The 26,036-nt window shown below is 39.1% G+C and overlaps 6 protein-coding genes across 7 annotated transcripts; all 6 read right to left on the bottom strand.

Annotated features, from left to right (window-relative positions):
* Positions 1–119: 119 nt before the first annotated feature.
* Positions 120–3,131, bottom strand: Or35 (odorant receptor 35). The gene is made up of 5 exons (XM_076420653.1): positions 1,615–3,131; positions 896–995; positions 498–608; positions 272–427; positions 120–217 (listed from the first exon to the last, which is right to left on the bottom strand). The coding sequence occupies exons 1-5, from the start codon at positions 2,415–2,417 to the stop codon at positions 164–166; spliced, it is 1,224 nt and encodes a 407-aa protein (XP_076276768.1). The 5' UTR covers positions 2,418–3,131; the 3' UTR covers positions 120–163.
* A 184-nt stretch (positions 3,132–3,315) lies between these two features.
* On the bottom strand, positions 3,316–7,672 carry LOC143207290 (uncharacterized). Its single transcript, XM_076420565.1, has 3 exons — positions 6,861–7,672; positions 6,242–6,341; positions 3,316–4,095 (listed from the first exon to the last, which is right to left on the bottom strand). The coding sequence occupies exons 1-3, from the start codon at positions 7,658–7,660 to the stop codon at positions 3,679–3,681; spliced, it is 1,317 nt and encodes a 438-aa protein (XP_076276680.1). The 5' UTR covers positions 7,661–7,672; the 3' UTR covers positions 3,316–3,678.
* Positions 7,673–8,543: 871 nt separating this feature from the next.
* Positions 8,544–11,989, bottom strand: LOC143207228 (uncharacterized). The gene is made up of 5 exons (XM_076420443.1): positions 11,140–11,989; positions 10,780–11,000; positions 9,322–9,389; positions 9,023–9,133; positions 8,544–8,954 (listed from the first exon to the last, which is right to left on the bottom strand). The coding sequence occupies exons 1-5, from the start codon at positions 11,943–11,945 to the stop codon at positions 8,784–8,786; spliced, it is 1,377 nt and encodes a 458-aa protein (XP_076276558.1). The 5' UTR covers positions 11,946–11,989; the 3' UTR covers positions 8,544–8,783.
* Positions 11,990–12,810: 821 nt separating this feature from the next.
* Positions 12,811–16,344, bottom strand: LOC143207001 (odorant receptor 22c-like). 2 transcript variants are annotated; one of them, XM_076419959.1, is made up of 5 exons: positions 15,291–16,344; positions 14,378–14,477; positions 13,864–13,974; positions 13,633–13,788; positions 12,811–13,248 (listed from the first exon to the last, which is right to left on the bottom strand). In XM_076419959.1, the coding sequence occupies exons 1-5, from the start codon at positions 16,085–16,087 to the stop codon at positions 13,198–13,200; spliced, it is 1,215 nt and encodes a 404-aa protein (XP_076276074.1). In that variant the 5' UTR covers positions 16,088–16,344; the 3' UTR covers positions 12,811–13,197. The 2 variants fall into 2 exon arrangements, with proteins under 2 accessions (XP_076276074.1, XP_076276073.1); XM_076419958.1 differs by lacking the exon at positions 12,811–13,248 and having other exon boundaries at positions 13,449–13,974.
* Positions 16,345–17,870: 1,526 nt separating this feature from the next.
* On the bottom strand, positions 17,871–21,538 carry Or26 (odorant receptor 26). The gene is made up of 5 exons (XM_076420442.1): positions 20,733–21,538; positions 18,529–18,628; positions 18,242–18,343; positions 18,011–18,166; positions 17,871–17,924 (listed from the first exon to the last, which is right to left on the bottom strand). Exons 1-5 carry the CDS (start codon positions 21,536–21,538, stop codon positions 17,871–17,873), a joined length of 1,218 nt encoding a protein of 405 aa, XP_076276557.1.
* LOC143207226 (uncharacterized) lies at positions 21,515–25,807 on the bottom strand. The gene is made up of 5 exons (XM_076420441.1): positions 24,361–25,807; positions 23,893–24,029; positions 22,946–23,056; positions 22,652–22,807; positions 21,515–22,584 (listed from the first exon to the last, which is right to left on the bottom strand). The coding sequence occupies exons 1-5, from the start codon at positions 25,307–25,309 to the stop codon at positions 22,522–22,524; spliced, it is 1,416 nt and encodes a 471-aa protein (XP_076276556.1). The 5' UTR covers positions 25,310–25,807; the 3' UTR covers positions 21,515–22,521.
* Between the last annotated feature and the right edge of the window lie 229 nt (positions 25,808–26,036).

Raw genomic sequence — 26,036 nt, 5'->3', positions numbered from 1 at the left:
TGGGGAGGACCCAGGAGTAGAGAAAGTAGTCGTCTGCAGCTCGCAAGTCGCAAGTTACCCAGGCCTGCTTTAATCACACTTCTCTGCTATTTCTACTAAAATTAACTAGTTCCAACAGTTTTCCAAAATAAACTTATTTCAGATTATATGGATAATACATTGTTTACGTGGTGAGAGTACGGAGCAGACTCAAATAAGCCAGAGACGATTTTAAAACCTGCAATGTGTTCAAGCTTAATTGAAGTCGTGGAAGAAATTGTGCGTTACTTACGCTGCAAAAACTGCCTAATGACAGGTTCACGATTTTTCCAGCAGTCAGTTTCGTGGACGAGTTTGACATAGCCAACATCAGTACCAAACCCAGCGCTTTCCTTCCGGGTAAACGATACCATTTGATCATGTAAGCTGTCAAGCCAAGTTTGATACACTGAAAATAAACGGTTGCGAATGTTACTCTAACTGAAAGTAATCATTACTGTTATACTCAGTTACTGTACCTCCTCGGAGAGAATCTCACCGATGTAGCAGAGTATAAAAATGTTGAATGTAAATGATATTAGCAGTATACAATAGGTCATTGCTCCGACAGTGTCACTTTGCTCCCATTCCTGGAAAACTGATATTATTTAAACATTAATACATTAAAACCTAATTAAACGATCATCATTCAAGGATTATCCAGCAAAGTAGGAAATTTTGATTATTCAGAAGTGTTCGGTAATCTTCACTACTTTTTAATCATCTGTGATCGATGTCAGGACATAATTAATATCAAAATGAGCATAAGATATTCAACCTGCAAAATATTAACTCGGAAATTGAAAAAGAATAAGAAAACATTCTCAAAATATTTTGATTTACTGGATTATTCTATTATGTTTGCCGTACTCCTCACCGTCAGAACGAAATAGCCTAAGAAACATATGTTCAGCGTGCATCCCACGAATTCCACGAAGCATATCTCATTCAGCAGTCCTTCGACCTTTGATATAAAACTGAAAATTTCCAAATTCCCTCACAAAGAATGCCACAGCAATAAGTAATTGCCAGCAAATAATGTGTTAATACATGTATTATGAGTAGTCTGCAGGTCTTTATGCAAAATAAAAATTTGCTCAGTCAACTACAAGAAACAGAAGCTGCATAGACATTTGTTTCTTCTCTTAACAATTTTAATAAGTCACGAATAAGGTAATCGTATTCTTTGAATCGTTTGAAATATTCACTGCTTTGTTTCGCCCTCTCATTTTCGTCAAAAATACATTAAATTCGCAGTCTAGTTATAAATTCAGAGAAATTTCATATCTATTCTCCACATACTTAAAAAATCCATGCACTCGATCATAGAAAAATTCCTCAAATACCTCCGAGTCTGGTATAAGATCTATTAAGTTGGAACATACAAATGTCCACTTTCTGTTAAAATGGAGTTAAAAACCTGGAACTTTATAGGACAAAATATGTAGAATTGAATGGTTGCTATTTTGAAAAAATATTGTTTTATTAAAAATGTTGTGTTCAGTTATAATCAATCCTAAAAATTGGACATTTCGTATGTTACAACATAATATATTAATCAGTTTCGGATTGTTATAGACGGAAATGAAGCTTTACCCGAGTATCCGCAAATGATGCTGTACAATATCACCTAGGTAATCTTCAGCACTCTTGCGATTAGTACTCGCAGTCGCACTGTTAACCAACTGATTTAGTCTCACCGAAAGAATCTTAAATTGTCCACAAGCATGCATGACGAACACTGCAGCGAGGCTGCAAGCTCCGACGGTGACCGAGTAGATCACAAATCCAGCTAAGCATTGCATCAATTGAGCGATCTCAAACGAAGGACTTGTTCGCGGATCGATTATACCACGATAGATCGGAAAAGCTAGGGACCTCACAGTCTCATTGCCAATGATCTCTGTTCTCTTGCTGCACAACGGCATCACGGTGGTGTAGAAAAATCCTCCGGAGTACATAAACCCAGCGCAAAATACTGCTAAAAATCGGCCGAACCTAGCGCTCTCGATCATGATCTCTCTATTCTGATTGTCCCCTGGCGAAACGCATCGTCCCCAATCCGACCAAATTTTCCGAATGCATTCGCTGATCTGTTCGCCACGAGAAAGGAGTATGCAATATTTGACAGCAGCCATCACGCAGAAGCTCAGCGGACCGATCATTTTAATCTTAGCGTCTAGATCGCCGTTCTTCTCCAGGATGGCGCAAAGTGTGCACGGGACCAGTAGGTATCCTATCAGAAAGATGCTGATTAACTCGAGCATTATGATACTGATTTTCTCCGCTGTGCCAGAGCACAGTGCCAGCGGCCATATACCGATCGGCTTCAGCAGCCAACGATTTATCTGGACACTGTACAACATCAACTCCCCGTCCACTGGACTTGACGAAATCATGATACTGGTCGATCGAATGTGCACACACAACTAACAGGGACCGGCGACGAACAGAACGTTACATTGATTGCTCCCGAAGCTTCAGTTTCGCGCATGTGCCCATCACTTTGATCCGTGTTGTCCCAACATGACAAATTAAGGAATTGCAGTCAGGGCTGAACGATTTCGAACGACAGTTGGCCCGACGAAGTTTTAATCGCACGAGGGTTGCGAAAACTGCTGCATCGTCTACGTTCGTAGGTGGTTTTTTTTATAGTTGCGTGAGGGGCAACTTCGAATCACCCGGTCGTCAGAAGCCTCAGTAGGTAGGGGTGAGTATCAAGGGAAACAACAACTGTTAGGCTAACTGGTGGTTTCTGACGAATTATAGTGCTGTGGGGTAGCTTGGTGGTTGAGAGGTATAGGTCGTGCGGTAAGATTTCCCGACCGAACTAGTGTATTGGATGATTGCGAAAGTTCGTGTTCAATTTTCAGACCTCGAGTCTGTTACGGAATAGGAATCCAACAGCTTGTAAATCGTTGAAACAATTGTGGATGGTAATGGCAGTACAATTGAGTAACAATAATATTATTTTCAAATGTAACTGTTTGTATTTTATATTCATAGAGGCACGAATTTTTGCAATCATCTAATAACATCATTGTCAAATACTTTGTGCATGAAGTGACCTCTTCAATAGCGGTAACTGAAGGTTTAGTTAAGGAGATAATTTTTAGTTCACACACACAGACATAATATATTTTGCGTGTTCAATGCTACAAGTATTGAAAACATTGTTCTAAAAATAGTACTGTCCGATAATATTAAACCATCTAAGCTGTGTTACAAATTTTTATTTTTGCAATCGAAACAAATATTTAATATATTTAACATACATATGTAGTCTTAAGTACGAGTATTATTGCACGATATTACTGTACAAATGTAGGATCAAATCTTTATACATATATCCAATTTTGATTATTAATATCAGATTTAACACACTTTCATTGGAATCATTCTCGAAACCAGCAGCTATTACATATGTCATGTCAGAAAAGCGTAGAGAATACCAGGATAAAATAATGTAGTATGTTCACGTGCAATGCTTTTTAAATATTATATTTAAGAAAGAGCTCCACTAATACGTTTTCTAAACAAGATTCTAGATATTTCAATTTATCGGGAATTTTGTACACATGGTTCAACGTTCGAACATGAGTGAAAATATTATACAGTCTGTCGCAGCAGGTTGAAATACGCGAAGGAAGATTTCATTATCTAAAATGACACGAAGTTCTCAAAGCTCCAGTAGACGCGCCATTCCTTTATGATAATCTGTTTGTTCCAACGACAAGACATACTTACTTGACCGAACGTGTAAATGGACATGTGGAACATCTTGCTGGCGGTGATTTTAATCATCACGCTTGATCTCGCTATGATCATACCCAGGTCAAGAATGCATCTATGAGGTAAGCAATACCAGTCTGTCATGTATACCACTTCACCGACTTTCTTGCACTGTTGAGAATTTGTCAGTGAATCTCGCAGTTTTAATAGGTTGCAACTACTTATCTCTGTTACCTGTTCTGTTAATATTTGACCGATATAACAGAGCAAAAACACGTTGAAAGTCATAGAAAACAGTATCATGAAATAGGTTGTCAGGTTTTGATAATCACGATCGTCCCATTCCTAAAAGAATAATACTCTCGTCTCTTCAAAATATCGTGAATCAATCCGCAATGACGAACACTGTGACAAAAATTGTATTCTATGCCAGGCCTGTCCAACTACTTCTTCGTCGCAAGCCACACGGTCCCCACCTTGAATCAGTCCGTTCCTCCACGACTTGCGTACGACCGTCAACCATGTTGCATAGTGGAGGAATGTCATCTCCGAACTTAGCGAAATGAAGAAGTGGAAGAACGGGCTAAATGTGGCTCGCGAGTCGTGAGCTGGACAAGCTTGTTCTATGCTATAGTGACCTTCTGCGAATCTATTCCCGTCTTTAAAAATATCTCAATGAAATGTTTAATATCAAACTTTTATACGATATTAAAAATTTTGTTCAAATATTTTTAAAGAATAATTTCATAGAACTAGACATACGGAGGAAGGGCACTATAGTAATCCGCACCAGTCCACTCTGTTCAAATCAATTTATATTATTGCGCAACATTGACATTTTCTTATGATATTTACATGTGCACTTAAACTGACACAGTTTCACATAAATGCATTTTAACGTCAACATAGTTACGAATAGATTTCCCAAGAATTCTAAAATAGTTCCTTCATGAAAAGCAAAGAGTTTCGTGCAATAAGCTTGTCATCGTTTTGCTGCAATATAGTCGCGAGCGTAATTCGCGTGAACTCCGAGTGGCGGCTGGTAATTTCAATGCGTGATAAAGCGATGACGCTCGAAGCGCCATGCTACGGTGTCGGGAATCTATAAGAATTGTAATATGTATGAACATTTGTTTCTCGTGTATATTCCCATCTTATCTAAACGTGTATTTCCCTGTTGAAAAACTAAAAACATTATTATTATTATTTTGACACGCAGATCTTTTGGAAGAATAAATTTACCGAAGTTTGTACAATTTAATTTTATTTGTGCGTGTTACGAGGTGAATTACTAGAACATTGTTGGTGCAATATGGTGATTTTGACTGTGGATTGTGATGCGTTTTTGTCAGGTATGACTGTGAGAAATATGAAACAGTATGAAGTTCGATGGTCATTGATATTATTTACAATTCAGTTAAAATATTGTAATCATTCGCACAAGTGATCAATTGTTGTTTAGCTTGAATGTTTATAAATTACATACAACAGAAAATTTTATATTATTCACGCAGATATTTTTGCATGTTCCAAGTTGGTAAAAATTAGAGGTGCGCGGGAACCCGGGAATTCCCGAATCCCGATGCCGGGAACGGGATGGGAAGCCTCGTATCATGTCGGGACGGGATCCCGAAAATCCCAGGTTTTTCCCGAGAATATTTGGGATCTCCGGGGGTGTTCGGTTTTCCCGAGAAGTTTTTCGGGATCCCCAGTGGTGTTTGCGTTTCACGTGAATTTTTTCGGGATTTCTGATACTGTACGGAATCTGTTAATATTGTTTTTTAGTCTTTATCTATGCTCAAGAGTCTTCTATATAATTTCGTTTTTCGAAATATCGTGTAAAGAGAAGTCACGCGTACAGTTTCCATCGCAAAAACAATAAACATAATGGTAATGGCTATTTATTACAAACGACACTTTCACAAACCTCTACAGACAACGTAAATTTCTGTCCAGGTCCCATAACTTTACCTACTTTCTATAAAAATATGCATTTGCATAAACATCCGCTGTCTAGTTATAAATGATCAAGTTAAATAAAACTTGATGTTTTATTTGGATAAACCTAACACTATGGTCATACTCAACAAAATAAGACACCTTTTCGAATCCCAGCATTTTGAGAAATCCCGAAAATTTTCGTGAAACCCAACCAATTTCGGGAACACCCGAAAGGTTCAAAATCCCATCCCGATCCGGAAGATTGTTCCCGTTCCCGTCCCGGTCCCGCACACCTCTAATAAAAATAAACACGAGACAGTTTATCTTTTTTATTGTTGAGTTTAATATGTTAAAGTTTGAATACATGTATGTTTTATTATTATTCAATATGAGAGCAGATACAAATCATGATGAACCGTAGATTGTATGACTATAGAGAATGATGTGGATATATTTCACTTGTGACTGAATGACGAACACATTTATCAATATTAAATGTTAAAAATGATTCGTGTTGTAGGTTTTATAAGAGAATAAAATTGTGACGTACCGTAAGAATGTAATATCCGAGCATGCATGTACAGACAGAACTGTGAAACATTTCCGAAAAACATATTTTATTCATCACCGCTTCAATCTGCGATATGAAACTGGAATTTTTATAATTTTTCAAATTAAATTTCTTTCCCTATATTAGTACTGGAGTATTAATATGTTCGCTGCTAATAATGCTTTACGACTTTTTTACAAACTTCATCGAATTTTCAAAGTTCGAGATATGTTTCCAGAGTCACTATTTTAGACAAATTTACTAAATCTTACAACTGTATATTTTGACGTGTGATCTTTGCCTGTTGGAAACCATAAAATATATTTTCATAAATATCTCAAACACTAAAGCCGATGGGTAACACGTGCAGACAAAAACTGTTTATAATAGTGACTCTGACGTTCGCCTCAATTTAAATATAAAATTTATAGCCCTATGCAGAATTGAATTCGACTACTTTTCAGTATCAAATATGCTAGTCACTGTATTCTCAAGCCAAAGGTAACATTAATTCTGCAAGAACAGACTCTCCTGGGGAGGAAACTTTTCAAGAAATCAGTATCACATCGATGGCAACGAAGGGGCCCGTTTAATTCGAAAAATTAGCACAGAAGGTTACCTCAAAATCCTCAGATGATTCTCTACGATAACTCCAGTCTCGCTAAGCAAGATATTAGTATCATGACCTTGCGAACTGTTCACCATTTCGGTGATCTGAGTCATTAGAATATTCAACTGGCCACATGCGTGAGCCGCCAGAGCAGCAGCAAAACTAAACGCTCCAACAGCGCTGGAGTTGACTACAAACGCGGAGAGGAACTGCGAGACGAGAATGATCTCGTTGGCAGGGCTCTCATCGGTATTGATCAGTTTCTGGTAAAATTCGCAAGGCAGTATGTGTACGATCCTGGTCTCGTTCCTGATTTCCACGAGCCGCGTTGACAGCGCGGTGACAAAGCAATAAGAGAGAACGCCACCCTGCATAAAAACAGCGCAAAAGACAGAGACGTAACGGCCGAACTTAGCGTACCTCGTCATCACCAATCGATGTTGCACTTTGGTCACGATCTGCCAGTCTGCTTGCAGGTGCTGCACGCAATCGCGTATTTCATTACCACGGATCAGCAACGCGGTATAATTAACACCGCCCATGAACCAATGCATCAGTGGCCCGAAGGCTCTCAGCTTCTTATTAACTTCCACGTCCTCCAAGAGTATATGCAGCATGCAGGGGATCACGGTGAACACTATGCAGCAGTAACAGAGGACGATCAACATCACCGAGGTGAATCGTTCTAGTCTAGACGTTGACAAGGATGGTGGCCAGGCACCTATCGGCTTCAGGTACCACCGGTTCACCTGTAAACTGTAATCGCTCGGATTGCCGAGGTGGATGATCGACGTTGATTGGCTGACCATGACGGTCACTCATCGGAGCTCAGCAAGCTACTGAGTTGCGTGTTTCCGACGGGACTATTCGATGAACCGGATTGCTCAACGCTTGCGCACATTTCCCGAATATTTGAAACTGTTCGCCAATCGATTTGTCTGGAGAGTAGTGCAACTTGTTACGGGGATGTTCACCGGCTGGTGCATTTTCACTGCAGTCGTCGCTTAGACTCATTTATCCATCTACTTTTTTTTGTGGGAAATTGATTGATAGAGCGTTTCAAAGGGGTCGAGTGGAAACTTTTTACGCATGGGAAGAATGAAACGTGAGTATGTTCACCGATGCCTAGGATTAATGGAATAAATATGCGAACATCTTCAGTTTTGTGGAGAAGATACATTAAGTGCATGGTGTTAGTCTTTTGCAATCGTTCAGGCATAATGATCAGACTGCTGATTGTACGCACTTATGACAGTATTGGGTATGTACCATTTAAAACAGAAGAACGATTAACAGAGTTTAGGAATATCGTTAACGTTATATTCAACTCCTTAGAATAATTAAAGAGAGAAAGGCCCTTCTATTTGGCTTCGGCCTGTTGCGATTGATACAAAGATTTAATCTTTGCATCATTCGCAGTCTAATAATGATGGGTATGATTATGACGGTTATCATATTTGACCCAGAGTTGCAAACATTTCATCTCAACCTTAAGTAGGATCAAAAATATGTAAAAAATTGCTGCGTAAGGATTAGAATGGATCTAATCTTGGCTTTCTTGATGACGAAAGACACACATTATTCATAGTTAAGTCTTTAAAGTTCTAATACCTTTTCTAAAACCATTTCTTCATTTTGTACTTGTTTACACTCGCACAAGGATGAAACAAAACTAGATGGTTGTATATTATAATGCTTTTCAAATATTGTATTTAATAAAGAATCTAGAAATTATAATTCACTACTAAATCCTACATTTCATCCGGAAGTCCGTACGCACTGCTCTACGTTTTAGCACAAGTGCACATGTCACGTGGTCTCTCGCAGGAGATTGAAATACGCAAAGGAAGATTTCATTACCTAAAATAGTAAAGTTGTCGTAAAATGGTTACAGGCACTCCATTTCCTTGCGGTATTCCAGCTATATAAACGTCAAGACATACTTACTTGACTGAACGTGTAAACGGACATGTGTACCATCTTGCTGGCCGTGATTTTCATCATCACGCTTGACCGCACTGTGATCATTCTCAAGTCAAGGATGCATTTATAAGGTAAATTATACCACTCTGACATGTACACCACTTTACCGACTTTCTCGCACTGTTGAGAATGCAGTCGGTGAATCTCGATCGCAGTCTTAAACAGTTGCATCTACTAGTCTCCGTTACCTGGTCTGTCAGTACTTCACCAATATAACATAGTAAAAATATGTTGAAGGTCATAGAAAACAGAATCATGAAATAGGTGGTCAGGTTTTGGTAATCGTGATCGTCCCACTCCTAAAAGAACAATGTTTTCATAGCATCAAAGTACTGCGTCAGGTACCGGGACCACAAATTGGCGATGTTGTAGCGGTTTTGCACAAATCTATCCCTATTTTGTTGTTATTACATGTGCACTTAAAGAAATCAAAGCTCTATGTACCCAACTAAATTCTAATTTCAACCTAATTCTAATCAGTTTCTACTAAAAATGTCTTCTTGAAGATATCTCTAAACAATTCTATTGCAATTTGATTGTTCGCTAAAGTGATACCTGAAAAGAATACATCGTTTAAGTATCATAATTATTTTAAAAACTCGCGAAATTCTTTCTAATGATGACTGGAATTGTTTCAATGGTCGTTCAGTTGAAAAATTATGAAAATAGTTCATCAGCTTATTCTGAGACAGATTTCGAGCACGTAACAATTCTATGCTGTTGTCTGGAAAATCAGACTTCAGCCAGGGCCGGCGTGACCTTTCGCGGGGCCCGGTTCAAAAATTTTGCGGGACCAGATTACACCTTCAAATCCTATACTTAAATTTCACAATAAGGAATTATTTATTATAAGTACAAAGGATGTTACATATAATTTTTGTAAAATAAATATTATATAATTTTCCTCGCTTTTTCCGCTGCAAAATCTTTGATTACGTCATCAAAATTGAGTTTGCTACTTCGCTTCCTATTGAAAGGTGTAAATCGGTCTTGGCTTATTGATGATCGAAGATAATTTTTTGTTAGTTTCAACCGCGGGAGAGAGAAACTACTTATTTGTAACGCCGCATCGTGGTCACCGCGATTGCTTACATGGGGGACATTACTCAACTTGAAGACACCGATTTTACTGACATTCTTATAGAATATTGGTACCTTAAAGAAAAGCAAGTCATAATTTTTCGCATCCATAATTCGCTGTCAAGGGGCAAAAAATTTAATGAAGGTACAAAATCTGTAATTATATATGATTTTCGCAAAAAACTATTGATATAGTTTAATTTCTCATAAGAAGTACATTTCTCTGAAAGCGTTCGGATTTTTTTATCTGAAATAGTTTCCAGGATATAAGGATTTTTATGGTGTCACACTGAACTTTGATGATTGTTGTCACGCCTTCAAACTGAATCATCGCTACTAAAAAATGTCTTGCATCTGTTTATGGTATCATCATTCTGTAAAGAGTTAATCAGAATCGGTGTTTTCTAATTGGGTAATTTCCTTAACACCTAATGTCATCTGCACCCGTGTTGCAGACGTGTCAATGTTTGATGTCAACATTTAATGTCAACGTCTGCAACACGCTGCAACGAAATATTTCAATGCAAAGACGGGAGAGAAAATCTCGCACTCATGTCACTGTGCTGCATGTTGTCATCGTTTAGTGGATTATGCAATTGCATTTGCCACACACACATAAATATTCAATCTACTATACAGGGGGTCCTGCAAAATGTCTGATGGGTTTTCGTAGACCGCGGGGCCTTTCAAAACGCGAGACCGGGTTCCGGCGAACGCGCTGAACCTGCCTTGCGCCGGCCCTGACTTCAGCTAGTTGTAAATAATTTTGTACATAGATCGTTTCAATGCCGAGAAGAAAGAATTTCCGAGAGAAACATCTTATAATCGAATTTTATCTATGAAAACCATTAAATTTCTTTATCACTAGTAGTAGTAATAAAGACTAAAGCATTGTTGCACGAATATCCTATACGTCGGAATGATTTTAAACAATATATTAAACAGATATCCAATCTTTCGTTCGGTATAATATTGTTGACACATACCGTAAGGATGTAATACCCGATCATGCATGTGCTGAAGCTGTTGTGAAATAATTCCGAGAGACATATTGGACTTATCACGTCTTCAATACGCGATATGAAGCTGAAATTAATGTCATTAAATACAGAATAACCCTATCATCTATAAACTACATTCAAGTTAATTTCGTTCCGTTCGTCAAAACTCCGGATTAGCATATTCACTGCCATGGACCCTATAAGGTTGTGTATTTAAAATTTACTTCAGAATTCTCAGGTGGTTCTCCACGACGACTCCAATATGTTTGAAGAAGATTTTCGTGTCTCGATCTCTCGCTTCGTTTACCATTTTCGTGATCCGTATCATCAGGATGTTCAGCTGACCACAGGCATGTGCTGCAAGAACAGCAGCAAGACTAAAAGCTCCTACAGCACTGGAATTAACGATGAACCCAGAAACGAGCTGCGAAGCGAGAACGATCTCGTTCGCTGGACTAAGATCAGTATTGAGCAGCTTCTGATAAAAAGCGAAGGGCAACACGTGCACGATCCTAGTCTCATTGCCGATTACCACGGGTCTCGTAGCCATTCCGGTGATCAGGCAATAAGAGAGAACTCCACCTTGCATGAAGGCACCGCAGAAGACCGAAACATAACGGCCGACCTTGGCATACCTCAGCATCACTTGGCGATGCTGTACTTTGGACATGATCTGCCAATCTGCCTGCAGGTGTTCCACGCAATGAAGAATCTCTTTTCCACTGGTCAGCAAAGTCGTGTACTTGACACCACCCATAATCCAATGGACAAGAGGACCGAGCGCCCTCAGCTTCTTGTGCAGGTCCTTCTCTTCAAGGCAGATTTGCAGCGTCCAGGGGATAACGGTGAACAGTATGGAGCCGTAACAAGCGATGATCAATACGAATGAAATAAAGCGATCGAGCCTCGATGTGGATGCAGAAGGTGGCCAGGCTCCTATCGGCTTCATGTACCACCGATTCCACTGGAGACTGTAATCGCTCGAACTGTCGAGGACCGCCCCGATGATCGTCGTTGATTGGTCACCCATGACGGTCACTCATTGAAGCCCAGCAAGCTACTGAAACGCGTGTTCCCACCCAGACGAGTCGATCAACTGTTACACTCAACGCCTGCGCAGATTTACAGAACATTTTCAACTGTACGCCCATCGATTTGTCTGGTCAGTGCCACTTGTTGCAACGGACAGCGTGTTTGAAAGGTACGGAGTCTTAGAGCTTATAGCCTATACTCTATACCTATTTCTTGACAATTCTTTGCGATTTGTTAAACAATTTCACGACTGCGCGTGAGCCACCTCCGTAGTAATGACCATGAGGTCATATATATGATAGACGTTTTGAGATCTTAATCCTTGTTTAGTGTTCAAGACGTTGGGTCAAAGTTGACATTCGATTCCGTGGAAAATCTAGTTTTTCAATTGGGTGCAATGTATACATTGATGTTAAATTCATTTATGTATTTCAACAAGGAAAATATACTTTGCACTGGACTGTCCTCTTCGGAAGGGACATCCTGAATTTGATCATTAACTCGGACGTCCCTTTCAGAGAGACATACAAGGATCACTGGTCATTATGATACTTATTAAATTATTTAAAAAAGTAATATGAAATAAGGTAAAATAATTTGAAAAAAGTCTCTCAAGAAATAGACTCGAAAAATGCACGGGGGTTATTGTACCGTCAAGGTGGTGAACATTCGAAGTGTCTAAACTACTAATTCTGTAAAATGTTTCGCTAATTTTTCGAAAAATGTATCTCCTGTCTTAATATAACGAAGACCTTTGTGTAACAACTGGGTAAGTCGGTTTTTCAGTAAAATTATACTTGTTTTACGTCATTTTATGTATTGCCGAGTATGTGAAGCAAGGTCTTCAATTGTTACGGTGGAAATGGAAGAGTTAAAGAAATGGTTATCAGTGGACTGCGGATTTTTGTGCGAAATCAAAATTATGATTATACCTGTTTGTATTGTCATGTGTAAATAATTGTTGGATGTTGGATACATGAAATGATAGACCATTTCGTACAATTGCCTACGCTTTATTGCAAACATATAAATTATATAAATTATAGACGCCGCAAAGAAGTAAAATGTAAGTATTCCCGCCTTGAGATCACACTTCGATGATTCCTAACACTGTTTAGTCGAAAAGCGTGACCAGGCGGGAGGAATACTGTCGGACACTGTCTTTGAAACGCAACGCAGAGCAATGTTATAAATCTTAACTAAACTTCTACAGATTCACAGATGCTATGAATATCGTTCGGATGTGGATATCACGTTGTTTGCCGGAGAAAGTTCAAGTAAGCGAAACTAGTTTTGATCACCTGGAAGGACACGTGTTCTTGTGGATTGTATACGGAATTGTGCTGGTTAATCTTTCACTCAGGGGAACAAAAATATTCAACTTTTCTGAATGTAATATTGTACAATTCGACGAAAAAGTGCGAGGAATACGAGAGCTAACTCATTGTCAGACCTAATCTAGACCTAACGGGTCTGCTCACTACATCATATCCGCTCCTATGTCTGCAAACCAAAATGGCAGCGTCCTAACCTGTCAAACGCGCTTGAAATCGAGCAATTTTATTCGAGTATAACTTTTAAACGAACTAGAATTTGAAGTTTTATCATTTTTTCATCGAATGTGGTATAATATTACGTTCAGAAACGTTGAAAACTTTTGGCCCTCAGACAAGACGCATACTTACATCAGCAAACGTGTAAACAGACATATGAATCAGTTTGCCAGCAGTCATCTTAATTAACACGCTCGACCTTCTGATGATTAATGTCAGATCGAGGACCGTTTTACTAGGTAAACAGTACCAATTCGTCATGTAAACCACGTCGCCAATTTTTATGCTCTGTTGAGGATTCGTTTTGTAAGATTCAATGCTAGACGTGAACGGATTTACCCCGTGAAAACATATCTTTGTTACCTGTTCTGACATCATTTCGCCGATATAACACACTACAAAAACATCGAATATAATAGCAATGATTATACCGAAATATCCGGACAAGTTTGGAATATTGTGATCGGCCCACTCCTAGAGAACACACTCAAAATAGATTACAATAATTCGAAAAATGTTTAAATATTGATAATCATTTTTTTCTCGGTATAGCGGTACGTTTTCACTAAATAAATAATACAAGTCCTTAATCTGTATAAGGATAAGAAATGAATGCAAACTTTTGGCTAGAACTATGTAAGTTTCAACACGATTATCAATCACTTTCTACACCTATTGTTATAAAGACCCTATCTGACGAAGAAAAGTTTCAATATGAATTTAGCGCAAAATTAAATATAGTCGACTTTTATTGAAAATTTGTTATAATAACTGTAAAGCTTTACCACTATACACGAAGGAAAAATGACATCCCGATTATCTTTTTGATGTAGGTGCACCGTGTGAGAAAAATTTAATCCCAGCGTCGTTAGCATACCGTAAGAATGTAATAGCCGAGCAAGCATACGTCCAACGTACACTCATACAGTCCCATGAAACATATCCGATTCATCACGTCTTCAATACGCGACATTAAACTGCAATTAACACGTATGGGAGTCGGATATTTTGATAGTCACATGCGTAGAAGGGCTCTATTTTACATACGAATTTCAAATAACGCATTGAACGCAACAGAATTACAATAAAAGCCTTGATCTAAGAAAACCGAAATCGTAGAATCTACGGAAAGCGAATGTCCCTTCCACTGCGGGACATGCATAGACTGCGGATTTTACGCATTATGATAAAATTTAAAGCAATGAAACGATTTAAAAAATTCAAGAACAGCAATGAATTATTTCAATAGCTGGAGACAATTTTTATTTTACATACAAACACTCACTGTCGGTCTATTTATGACAGTCTAAGATGAAAATCAAGCGTGAAAGATATTTGTGACTTCTGCTTTGTTTTCAAGTTGAGAACAATAAAGTTAACCAACAGTTCATTGCCTATATCTCTCGGAACCAGGAAGATGTCTGATGATTAGACTCCGGAATTAGAATGCATTTATTGCTTATAAAAATCTCCGAAAAATGCTAGAATATAAAATTCGACATAATTCAGTACGTTTTTTATTTATCTTGGATTCACGTTGGCTGTTACCGTTGAAAATAAGATTTTATTTGATTCCACTTCCTCTTGAAACTTTTATCTAAGAAAATTGAAAATTGCATAAACATCCGCAGTCTACAGATGATTAATAACACGAAACCAAAGCTGAAATCGAATTTTTCTATTTTCTCCCGAAGAGTCACATTATATAATAGAGACACTACTGCACTTATCTAAAACGCGGAAAGGTGTAACTTAAAAGGAGTGTAAACACCGTAAAAGGAGAAGTGTACCTTAAAGCCCGCAGATGATGTTCCACGATTATCCCAATCTCCATACAAAATTCATCTTTTCGGTCTTGTCCGAAATCGTTCACGAATTCCGTGATCCAGGCCGTTAGAACTTTGAGCTGGCCGCATGCATGAGCTACAAGTACGGCAACGAGGCTGTGTGATCCAAGTATCGCGGCGTTAACGATGCAAACCGAGGAAAACTGTACGGCGAGGGCAATTTCATTCGCGGGACTGGTGTAGACGTCCAACAGCTTCAAATAAAACCCGCAGGGCAAGGGGTGCACGAGCCTGGTTTCGTTGCCAATCTTAATGGGCTGTATAGTCATCGCGGTAGCCGCGCAAGAGATGACTACGCTACTATGCCACCAAATCGTGAGGACCATAGATATGAAGCGGCTGAACTTGGTGTACTTCTGCATCACCTGTTGGTCTTGCAGCCGCGTTATGATCTGCCAATCCGCTTCCACATGGTCGATGCAAAGTCGTATTTGTTTACTTTTCATCAACAGCACGGTCAGGTCGCAACAACCGACGAACCAATGGGTCAAGGGTCCGAGCACCCTCAGCTTTTGGCGAACGTTGTCGTCCGACAGCATAACGTACAACATACTAGGGATCACCGTCAACATTATCAAAGTGTAAGAAACGACGACCATCGTGATCGAGGCGACTCTTTTCAGTCGAGATTGGGAGGACGATGGAGGCCAGAAGCCGATCGGCTCCAGGTTCCATCGAGACAGCTGTAGACTATAATCGCTCCAGCTATTGTCAATTGTCTCGACCACCGTGGTGACCATCGTTCTCACTGATCGAAGTCGAAGATGCAACTAAGGTACTACTGTTTGCGCGCGACGATTCCACGGTCCGGATTGAAAGTTGAAAACGCTTGCGCAAATTCGACGAACCGGCCTAGCTACTCCTCGCTGATCGATTGCTGTGCATAGTGCAACTTGTTACGATGCCGAACCCACATTTCGTTCTTTGATCGCGACGCGCTTCATGACACTGTCCTCTCAAAAATTTACTAGCGAATCACTTTGTTTGTTACGAGAGTGCAGCAGTTTCGAACTTTTTGTTACTACCTACTTCTTCAAACGATAGTGCTGGTGTTCGACTCGTGGACTTTGGTGTGCGTTGATGTCGAGGTAGTCGTCATTTTCATATACACACGATCGAGATTGAAATGAAAAAAAATATAGAAAAAAAACTTTTTATAAACCACGCTTATATTAAAATGCACTAAAAAGGAGAAAATAATTTTTTTAGACATTAGTGACTATAAATAAAAGCGTGGAGCGCTAAACTATACTGACGTAATCTTCGTGGGCGCTCCGCGCTTTTATTTATAGTCACTAATGTCTAAAAAAATTATTTTCTCCTTTTTAGTGCATTGTAACATAAGCGTGGTTTTTAAATAGTTTTTTTTATATATTTTTTATTTTCTACTTTTTAGGTTTTTTTTAATGAAAGGCAAGATATATGTAGTAATACTGGTATGAAATAGTAAGATATAGAAACGCGCAAGATATGAAAATACGCGAGATAGAATGAGGGGATGACTCCGAGAGACGACGCGACGTCTTTTGATGGAATCGGAAATTGTCCGAAATGGAACTGAATGAACGGAACACCACAACCACACTGAGCTCAGTGTTCCAATATGGTGCAAGATTTCTCGCGCAATGGCGGCGATTTTAGCCTGAGTAAAGTAAGATTCTCGATAAAATGGGGTTCCTTGAACACCCCGCAGAATTTTAAAAAATTGGTACTATTTGAATCTGAAAAATGAATGTATAACATGGGTATTTGTGCATATTTTGTAACTCATAGGACACGTCCTGGAGAGTTTTTGTCCGGAACAGATTGTTTCGGTACATTCCCGCCAATTTAACTGCCTCAGGGCTCTGCTACCTCATCATCCTAATATAGATACGCTACTGTTTTGGCCGCGCATGCGCGTGAAATCTTGTACCATATCGGAACACTGACTGTGCTCCTTCGGTGCGAAGTGAGCCAGTGGAGTGGCGATGAGTCGGAGTGGGAACGCGTGGTTGAGTAGGGAGCGCTGGCGCGTGGAGTGGGGATCGCTGAACGCGATGACGTACTACCGAGCGTCGCGCGACGAGGTGTGACGGTTAATACAAATTTTTGTTCTCCTAGACGCACTGTTTCTTTTTAAATTTATTTTTTAATATTGCATCGTCATCCAGTTCTGAGCTATGTTTAAAGTTTCAAGTCCCTAGCTCATCGGGAAGTGGTTTAAAATTCGATTACAAGATTTTACGCATACAACGACCACTCGGCAAGCTAATATAAGCGTGGTAAAAACAGGAGTAATTTTTAAAGAATTCTATGTTTCTGAGCAGTATTTCTGCATTTTGATCTTGTTGTATACTCAGTAATTTTACTCAGCAATACTCAGCAATACAATACTCAGCAATTAATTCATTAAAGATTGTTCGTTGAAACTGTCAAAAGTGAAATTTTATGAAAAATAATAGTTTCGGAGAATGTCACTCTATTGTCACGATCCTACGTGTTTATACATGCTGGTTTAATTTTTAAACAATGTGTAATATTTTACATCGTAAGTCTACGAAGCATATCGAAGTACACGAAAGACGTTTTGAACACCTGGAATAAACACGTGAATGACATACGGAATAATTGTGTTTTAGACTGAAATACGAAAATGGATTTCTTTGTTCTGCGACACTCACATCTCCGAATGTTGAAATAGATATCGGCAATAGTTTTCCAGCAGTGATTCTGGTTACCATTCGAGATCTCGAGATCAGTAATATCAATCCAGCGGCAGTTTTGTGAGGTAAACGGTACCACTGTGTCATGTATGCTTTTTCTCCCACCTGTAGACACTGTGTGAGGAAGTAAAATGATATTCTAAGATATTTCATGTTCTACTTTCATTCGATTCCAATTGCCAGATTTACCTGCATCGTCAACTTCTCGCCAATGTAGCAGAATATAAAGATGTTGAAGATCATGGATACGTAAAGAATGGCGTAAGTGGCCATTCTTTCAGTGGAATCTTCCTAGGCAATTAAGATATGTTTTAATTGTAAAGCAAGAGCAAATTTCTTAAGACTTCCAAATTATATGATACTCTGTATCTTTTAATCGCTTTTTGTCATGTAGCTATGGAAAAATAAAAGAGGTTTAGGAATGAGGTGTAGGAAAATGTTTACTAAGGAACGACTTCATTCAGGGTTGAACGTACCGTAAGCATGTAGTATTCAAGCATACATATGTTCAACGTGCATCCCATTAATTCGACGAGACATATCATATGCATAATTTTCTCTATATACCATACAAAACTGAAATTAATATTTTCATCAATGAATGTGATGATATTGTTCATGTGCGAATAGCGCACAATAGTTGAACATACAGTAAACTCTTGGTCTAACGGAGCTGTATGATCATAGTCAGTGCGCCTACCCCCTCCACTGGGGGAGAAGCTCGAGCTGCCTCGGTCGCCGAGCAGTGTAAAGTGGAAACAAGTCGCGTAATTCGATACCGAGTCGGGTATATCGGTGTGAACCACTACTAATCCAATTACAAAACTCCTTTATTTTTCATTATTTTTTTATGGGAGTTTCACCAACTTATTAATGGCATTTGTCTGATTAAAATGACAAATAATAGCCCTACACGTCTATGTCGGAGCACGGACCCGAGGATCTATCTTATTGTTAGATTAAGATTTTACTGTATTCAACTCCGAAAGACAACGCGCACAAAACATACAAAAATCGGCAATTTTGAATATTCAACGTTTAAATAGCTAAGCAAGAAGACTGTTTTCATCAGTGATAAGATATCAACAAATAAACTCAATGAAGAAAATATAGCAGGATAAGGCGGACAAAAGTGTACTGTAGAACTAGTTGAATCCCTGGATGATCCACTCGATAGAATCTCGAGAAGAAACATCCTGTGTAAAATTTTCGTACCTTGACCAGAACGGTATCGTGATGGCGCACAATCGAAAAATTAGTTTTAATTTTATATGACATATTTTTTCTCGATGTCCTATCGAATGGCTCATCTGTGGTTTCATTTGGTTAAAGGACACTTTAACACTCTTATCCGGCTACAATCTTATTCTGAACCAGAAATAAATGTACAGAGTGTATAAAAATTAATGGTTATCCGTCCTGAGGGTGAATCTACACCTCTGGATCGGTGGACATTTGTAAGGGAAACATGCCGCAAAATTATTTACAAGAAAGAAAATTGTTGGTAAAGTTGTATTTTACGTCAACACCTTCCACTCATCCAGAAGAAAAAAAGTTTGAAAGAAACCACATACCGCAAACAAATAGTTATTCAAGTATACGCTGTTAAAGTTTTTGCAAAATTTGATTGTGTGGAGTTATACGTATAGACGAAAGCGTACTACTACAGTCCACCTGATCGTGTCGATGAGACAGACCATGGTCGTGTGCGTGCCTCTAGCAAACGAAATTTAAAGGGACATCCGTCGCTAGACCCGTACGACGTCATCGTCTCCCTGCCCAATCGGATCATGAAAGAATACCTTATACATATCCATTTGTATACATAAGAATATTAATCCTGTATTATAAAATGTTACTGTACCTCACTGTTCCTCCAGCGGAGTAGACGATATACCTGTGAAGGATGTTATAGAACGCAAAACTTTTTAAGCAAAAATTTTGTAAGTACCTAGACATTAGTATTTTATAACGCAGGATTAATATTCTTAAGTATCAAAATGGATATACGCAATATACGGTATTCTTTCATATTTTGCTACTTCAAATTTATGATCCGAATGGGCAGAGAGACCATCACTTGGCACGGGCCTAGCGACGAATCTCCCTTTAAACTTCGTTTGGCTTAAGGCACGCACACGATCATGTTCCGTCTCATCGACACGATCGTGTGGACTGTAGTAGTAGGCTTTTGTGTATACGTGTAATTTTGCAAGAACAGCTTATATCTCAATAACTATTCGTTTGCGACATGTGGCTCCATTCAAACTTTTTTTCTTCGCGATGAGTAGAAAGTATTGATGTAAAAACAAACTTTAACAACAATTTTTCTTTGTTGTAAACAATTTTGCGGCAAGTTTCTCTTACAAATGTCCACCGATCCAGAGGTGTAGATTCAACCCTAGGACGGATAACAATTACTTTTTATACACCCTGTACAGTTCATACAGTGATTATTAGATGATTGCAAAAGCTCGATTCAAAACTGAAATAAAAGCGGTTACTTTTTAAAATGACAGTTTCATTAATGAAGTTTATAATCACCGCCATTTCAGTAATTATCTCTCAACGTTTTTCCAATCGAGTGGATTCCTTTTCTGTAGAAGCTGCTTAGTTTTTCTTCGAAGAAGGCCGAAACTTTTGCAATCATCCAACGCGTATAGATATCAGAATACAATACTTCAACGTCCGTAAATGTCGTTCCACAACGGACTTCAACTTCTTCTTCGCAAACGTCTGTTCCTCATTCGGTTCGACTAAATTGTTCAGCTGTGACGTGACAACATTCAATTGTCCGCAAGCGTGCATCGCGAACACGCCAGCCATACCACAAGCGCCTACGGTAACCGAGTTGACGATGAGTCCAGACAAAAGTTGCAGAAAATAAACGATTTCATTAGCCGGGCTGTGCCTGACGTCCATCAGGTTCGAGTAAAATGGACAGGGTAGCCGGAGCATCGAATAGGTATCATTCCCGACACGAAACTCCAGCTTTTGGAATCCCGTGACGAAGTTGTAGGAGAAGACACCAAGGTTCATGCAGACCGCGGCTATGGTTGCGATCGAGCGGCCGACTTTCGCGTCCTTCAGCATCAGTTCTCGATCGCTGGGCTTCTCGATCGTCTTCCAGTCCGTCTTCATGTGTCGTATGCACCGGAAAATGTCATTTGTCCTGAAAGACAGGCAGCAGTAGTTCAGTTCGCCCATCAACCAGTGACTCATCGGACCTATCGCTTGAATTCTAGCGTCCAAGCTGGTCTCTTCGAACAGAATGAACATCACACATGGCGCGAACGTGAACACCACCAACGAATGACACGCGATGTTTAACAGGCTCGAGAAGATCCTCTCGGATCTAGTAGCATCTGGCCCGATGGGCCAGATTCCGATCGGCTTCAGGAACCAACGGTTCACTTGCACGCTGTAGTTGTAGTCCTTGATATAGTGGACGTTACTCGGAGTCACCTCACGATAGTCTTTCGCCATGGTCGCTTGGCGAAGGTCAGGTTTTGAATGAGGCATGCAAATGAACTATGTAGAAAGCCGCTGAAGCTGGCGCGTGCGCGACGTTTTTTTTGCAATTGTTGCGAACTGATCGATCAACGTTTGCGAGGGAACATTCGCTTCGTGACAGGTGTACCGAAGGGGAGACAGAATTCGTTGCTTCGAATTGAAAGCTTTCGAGCAGACACGCATTGCGAGTCCTTGGCTCGAAGTAATTGCAGTGGATACAATAGTGGTACTACTTTTTACATCATGTGTTTATTGTACTTCTGTATTGGCGGGAAATAATATCCGGCATTTCTTGGATTGTGTCGAGAGTGATTTGTGATAGATAACTAGGTGGGATTCTGCAATTGTTCACTTAATGTTTGTACCAAATTTAACACGTTCAATACGGACGAATTATCACTCTTCGAAGTTGTGCACAGTTTTTCAATCTTGTTCTTGTTTTCATTACAAATTAGTTTCACTTTAGAACGGATAGAAATTCACTATTTGTGCAATATTGAAATTATTCAAAATAAATTATTAAAAAATAATTAACGTATTAAAGATCCTTTATGTTTTCGATTGGAATTATTGGAATATGAAGCATACAATTACAAAACATTCTTTTCAGGATAAAAATTACATACGTTAGGATAAAGTGTTGAACCGAAAATTTGTTCCAAATCGTTTAGAAAAATACTGGTATTGAATTGAAAGTAATTTACTTGTAAAAGTATTATTGCCATTAATGTTACCAGAAAATGATTTTTCTAAGTTTTATTGATAATATTAAAAAATATGTACTTTTCTACTCACTGAGACGGTTACACATTAATAGGATAAAGAATAATATGATATATACAAGCATTCAAAATATAATTCTAGTACAATTATCAGGAGAATAGTACCGGTATACAATAGCATAAATGGTATCGTAGAGTCTTACACTAATCTGGCGCAACAGGTGCTCTACTGAATTATTCGCGCGTCTCAGTCAATGTTCGCAACATATTCAAGAAGGCTACAGATGTTTTCATAACCTGTTGATCTAACAAATTTATGTTAGTTTCTGTTACAGATCACGTAGAGAAGAATCACTATACTTACGTCGCTGAAGCTGGTCAACGATAATTTAACGAGTCTACCGGCAGTAAGATTCGTGGGTGAGCTGGACATCGCCATTATCAGGACCACGCTGAGTTTCGTGTTCTCTGGCAATCGATACCAATCAATCATGTAAGACATCTGGCCAACTTTTCTGTACTGGCGTAACGTGTTTATTGAACATAATTGTGTCTGTTTCGTATCATATTATTCTACATAATGTTACATAACATTACATTTTCAGTTGGTCAGTGGCAAGCATATCGTTTCAATGAAGGAAGGTTAGTGAAATCTTACTTGTTCATCGACCAGCTCGCCAATATAACAAAATATGAAGATATTGAAGATGAGAGATGCAAGTATTATTGCGTATGTTGCGACTGCGGTCATATCCTTCGCCCTGCTTTCCTACAACATCCAAAGATAGAATATTACATACTTTACGACAAAATGATAAGATACATTTACATTGTTCGAGTTTCAGAAAATCAATTGTTTACAATGATTCTGCGTATACATATGGTGAAGCATGCATTGCTTCCATAATAATATGCATAATGTTCCCGCGCGCAGCTGTAGATTATATCACTTTTATTAGTTGTATTAGTGCTGTGCATTCTGTGTTCTATGTATATCCTGTTGTGTTCTGTGACATTATACGTCGGGCATGTCCAGAAGTTGCTCGATCGGAGGCATTCTCAAGGAATACATACCACCACTTCTCCCGCACGCGCGTCTCGCTCTCCATAGTGCCCGGAGCAACTATGGCCGCCAAGGGGAGCGAAACGCGCGGCCCGGAGAGAAGTAGGGATATTCCACGGCTATTCCTTGAGAATGCCTCCGATCGAGCAACTTCTGGGCATGCCTGTTATACGTAACATCGAATTACATGTACTGTATATTCAAAATCATTATACACATCCTTGACTTTGAGAAACACGAAAAAATCAGAGGATCCCTATAATTTTGCATCAACCGAAAGTAAGTCAAACATATTGTACTACAATTAGGAGTTCTCGTTTAGATCAACCATGAAAATATGAGCTCTTTTTCATGTTTGCAATCAGTAAGAGGAGTGAGTAATATACAGTCTTGTTTGATAAGTTGTACTCTATGAAATGATCAAATTCTTTCTATTTGTAGATTGTGTCATATACGAAAAAGTTCTGTCCGATATTTCCAAAGTAATTTCCTATCATACACCTCTAATTTATGTTCATTTTGCTTGATTTTAATAACCATACCACAATAATATAATAGCCCAGGAGACATATGTCCACCGTACATCCGAGTAATTCCACAAGAGATACCTGAGTTAGCGCTTTCTCCATCACAGTCAAGAATCTGTAATGGTGAACATACAATGAAAGATTAAGTAATAATAGTTAATTTACAACTTTCAAAATCCCTTGTAGTTCGACCTATTGTTTCGTCTTAAATTTTACGTCTAAAAGCGAATCAAAAAATAAAAAAAAAATACATCGATAAAATTCTTGTTGCATTTATAATTTTTATATTGTAATTCATGAAAAATTGCCTTTTTTATGATGAACAACGTTTCTTTAATACATCTAACGTTACACTGCTGAGCGATGAGTTTCAGGGATCCTGAAGGGATTTTATTAATTTCGAATTGACAATACAAAAAAAATGTCAACTGTAAATGAAAAGAGACTTTTCACTCTTAACACTTCGCATACTGGTACACTTACTAAACATGGAAACTGTGCTGCATTCATTAAAGGATAGAATTCGGCAGCACCACACGCTATTCTTCTGTATTAGAAAAAATTTACTACTACACAGAGCAACGGCGCGAAAGCTACAATACATATTTACATACTTCTGTATCCTCACGTGTTGATTCACGATCTTCGCGATCCTCCCATTTGTAGTATTGCTCATGTCAACACGGCCGTCCACCAAATGTGACATCCAACACATAAGGACCTGCATTTGTCCGCAAGCATGCACTGCGAAAGAAACCGCCAGACAGCACGCCCCAGCCGCATTTGCATTCATTAGTATCCCTCCAACGAATTGGATGGAGAAGAAGATTTGATTCGAAGGATTACGTTGAGTATCAACGATCAGCTTGGAAACGGGATACATAAGAGGAATGAAGGTTCGGTTTGCCCCCTCGATCGCGATTTTTCCAACGCTCATGGGAACCGCAATGTAAAAGAACACGAATCCGCTGAACATGAAGAACGTGCATATTTTCACTAATCGTCTGCCAAAAATCGCATTCGCTACCATGATCTCCCTATCCTCTGAGTGGTTCACATTCCTCCAGTCCCATTCGATGCATTTGATGCACTCGCGGATATCATTCCTGTGGGCCATCAGCGAGTAGTACTTGATGTAGGCCATCACGCAGAAGATCAACGGTGCACTGAGCTTCAACTTTTCGTAGACTTCTTCTACTTCGAGCGACACGTACAGGTAACAGGGTGCAAACACCAAGCTTATTAAGGAGTAGCAAACGGCATTTATCAGCCAGTTAAAACATACTTCGAACTGCGAAACATGGCGCGAACGAGGCCAGACACCCATCGGCTTCAGTATCCAACGATTCCACTCAATGCTTAGGTCCACGTCCTTTTTGTAGTCGTTATCCCTAGTCAAAGAATTCGAGGTAACAATCTCCCGCTTCGCCATTGTTTAAGACCGAAAGCTCACGTCATACTAAAAGCTAGAGATCCTAACTGCTCTTTCAAACGCAACGTAGCGCCTGCGCTTACGACATCGGCTGGAAGGGACACGCAATCTCCTGACGACAGAATTGTAATTCCCTTCAGAAACGGTCGATGTAGACACGAGCAAATTCCTTCATTTATTATGCCTAGGGGCAAGAGGATGGTGCGTATCGATAAATTGATTACAATCAAAGACACAAGGTACATAGTGGGAATTGGCACCCGGTGCACGCACACATTCATTTCCGACTCACCTCCCTACGCTCTAGCTACATACCCCTAATTTTGCTACACTACCTAATGTTAGCAAAGAATCGCGCAATAACTCGTTCACCAATTCGTGGTCTATATGTCACGGTGATTGTATGTCGAAATTTTATAGGATCCTTTAGTATCATTAACACATAACATTACAACTAATTTTTTAATTTGTCTTCACAGATAATCAGATTTGATTTACTTATCTAAACACTATTTCGAAACTAGTGAATCGGGTTTCTAATAGTTTCTATACATAGTCTTTGAAGACTAACTATCATTTGCTGCATGCGAGAAACTTATGGTATGTTTAATGTAAACTATTTTATAAGTTTTACCTTGCAATTATTGGAGTATGAAGCATACAATTAAAAAACATTCTTTTCAGGATAAAAATGAGATTAGTTAGAATGTAGTGTTAAACCGAAATT

Source organism: Lasioglossum baleicum, chromosome 3, assembly GCF_051020765.1.
Source record: "Lasioglossum baleicum chromosome 3, iyLasBale1, whole genome shotgun sequence".
NCBI classification, from domain to species: Eukaryota; Metazoa; Arthropoda; class Insecta; order Hymenoptera; family Halictidae; genus Lasioglossum; species Lasioglossum baleicum.
Note: the sequence above shows the minus strand (reverse complement) of the source record. Positions and strands in the feature narration are given on the sequence as shown.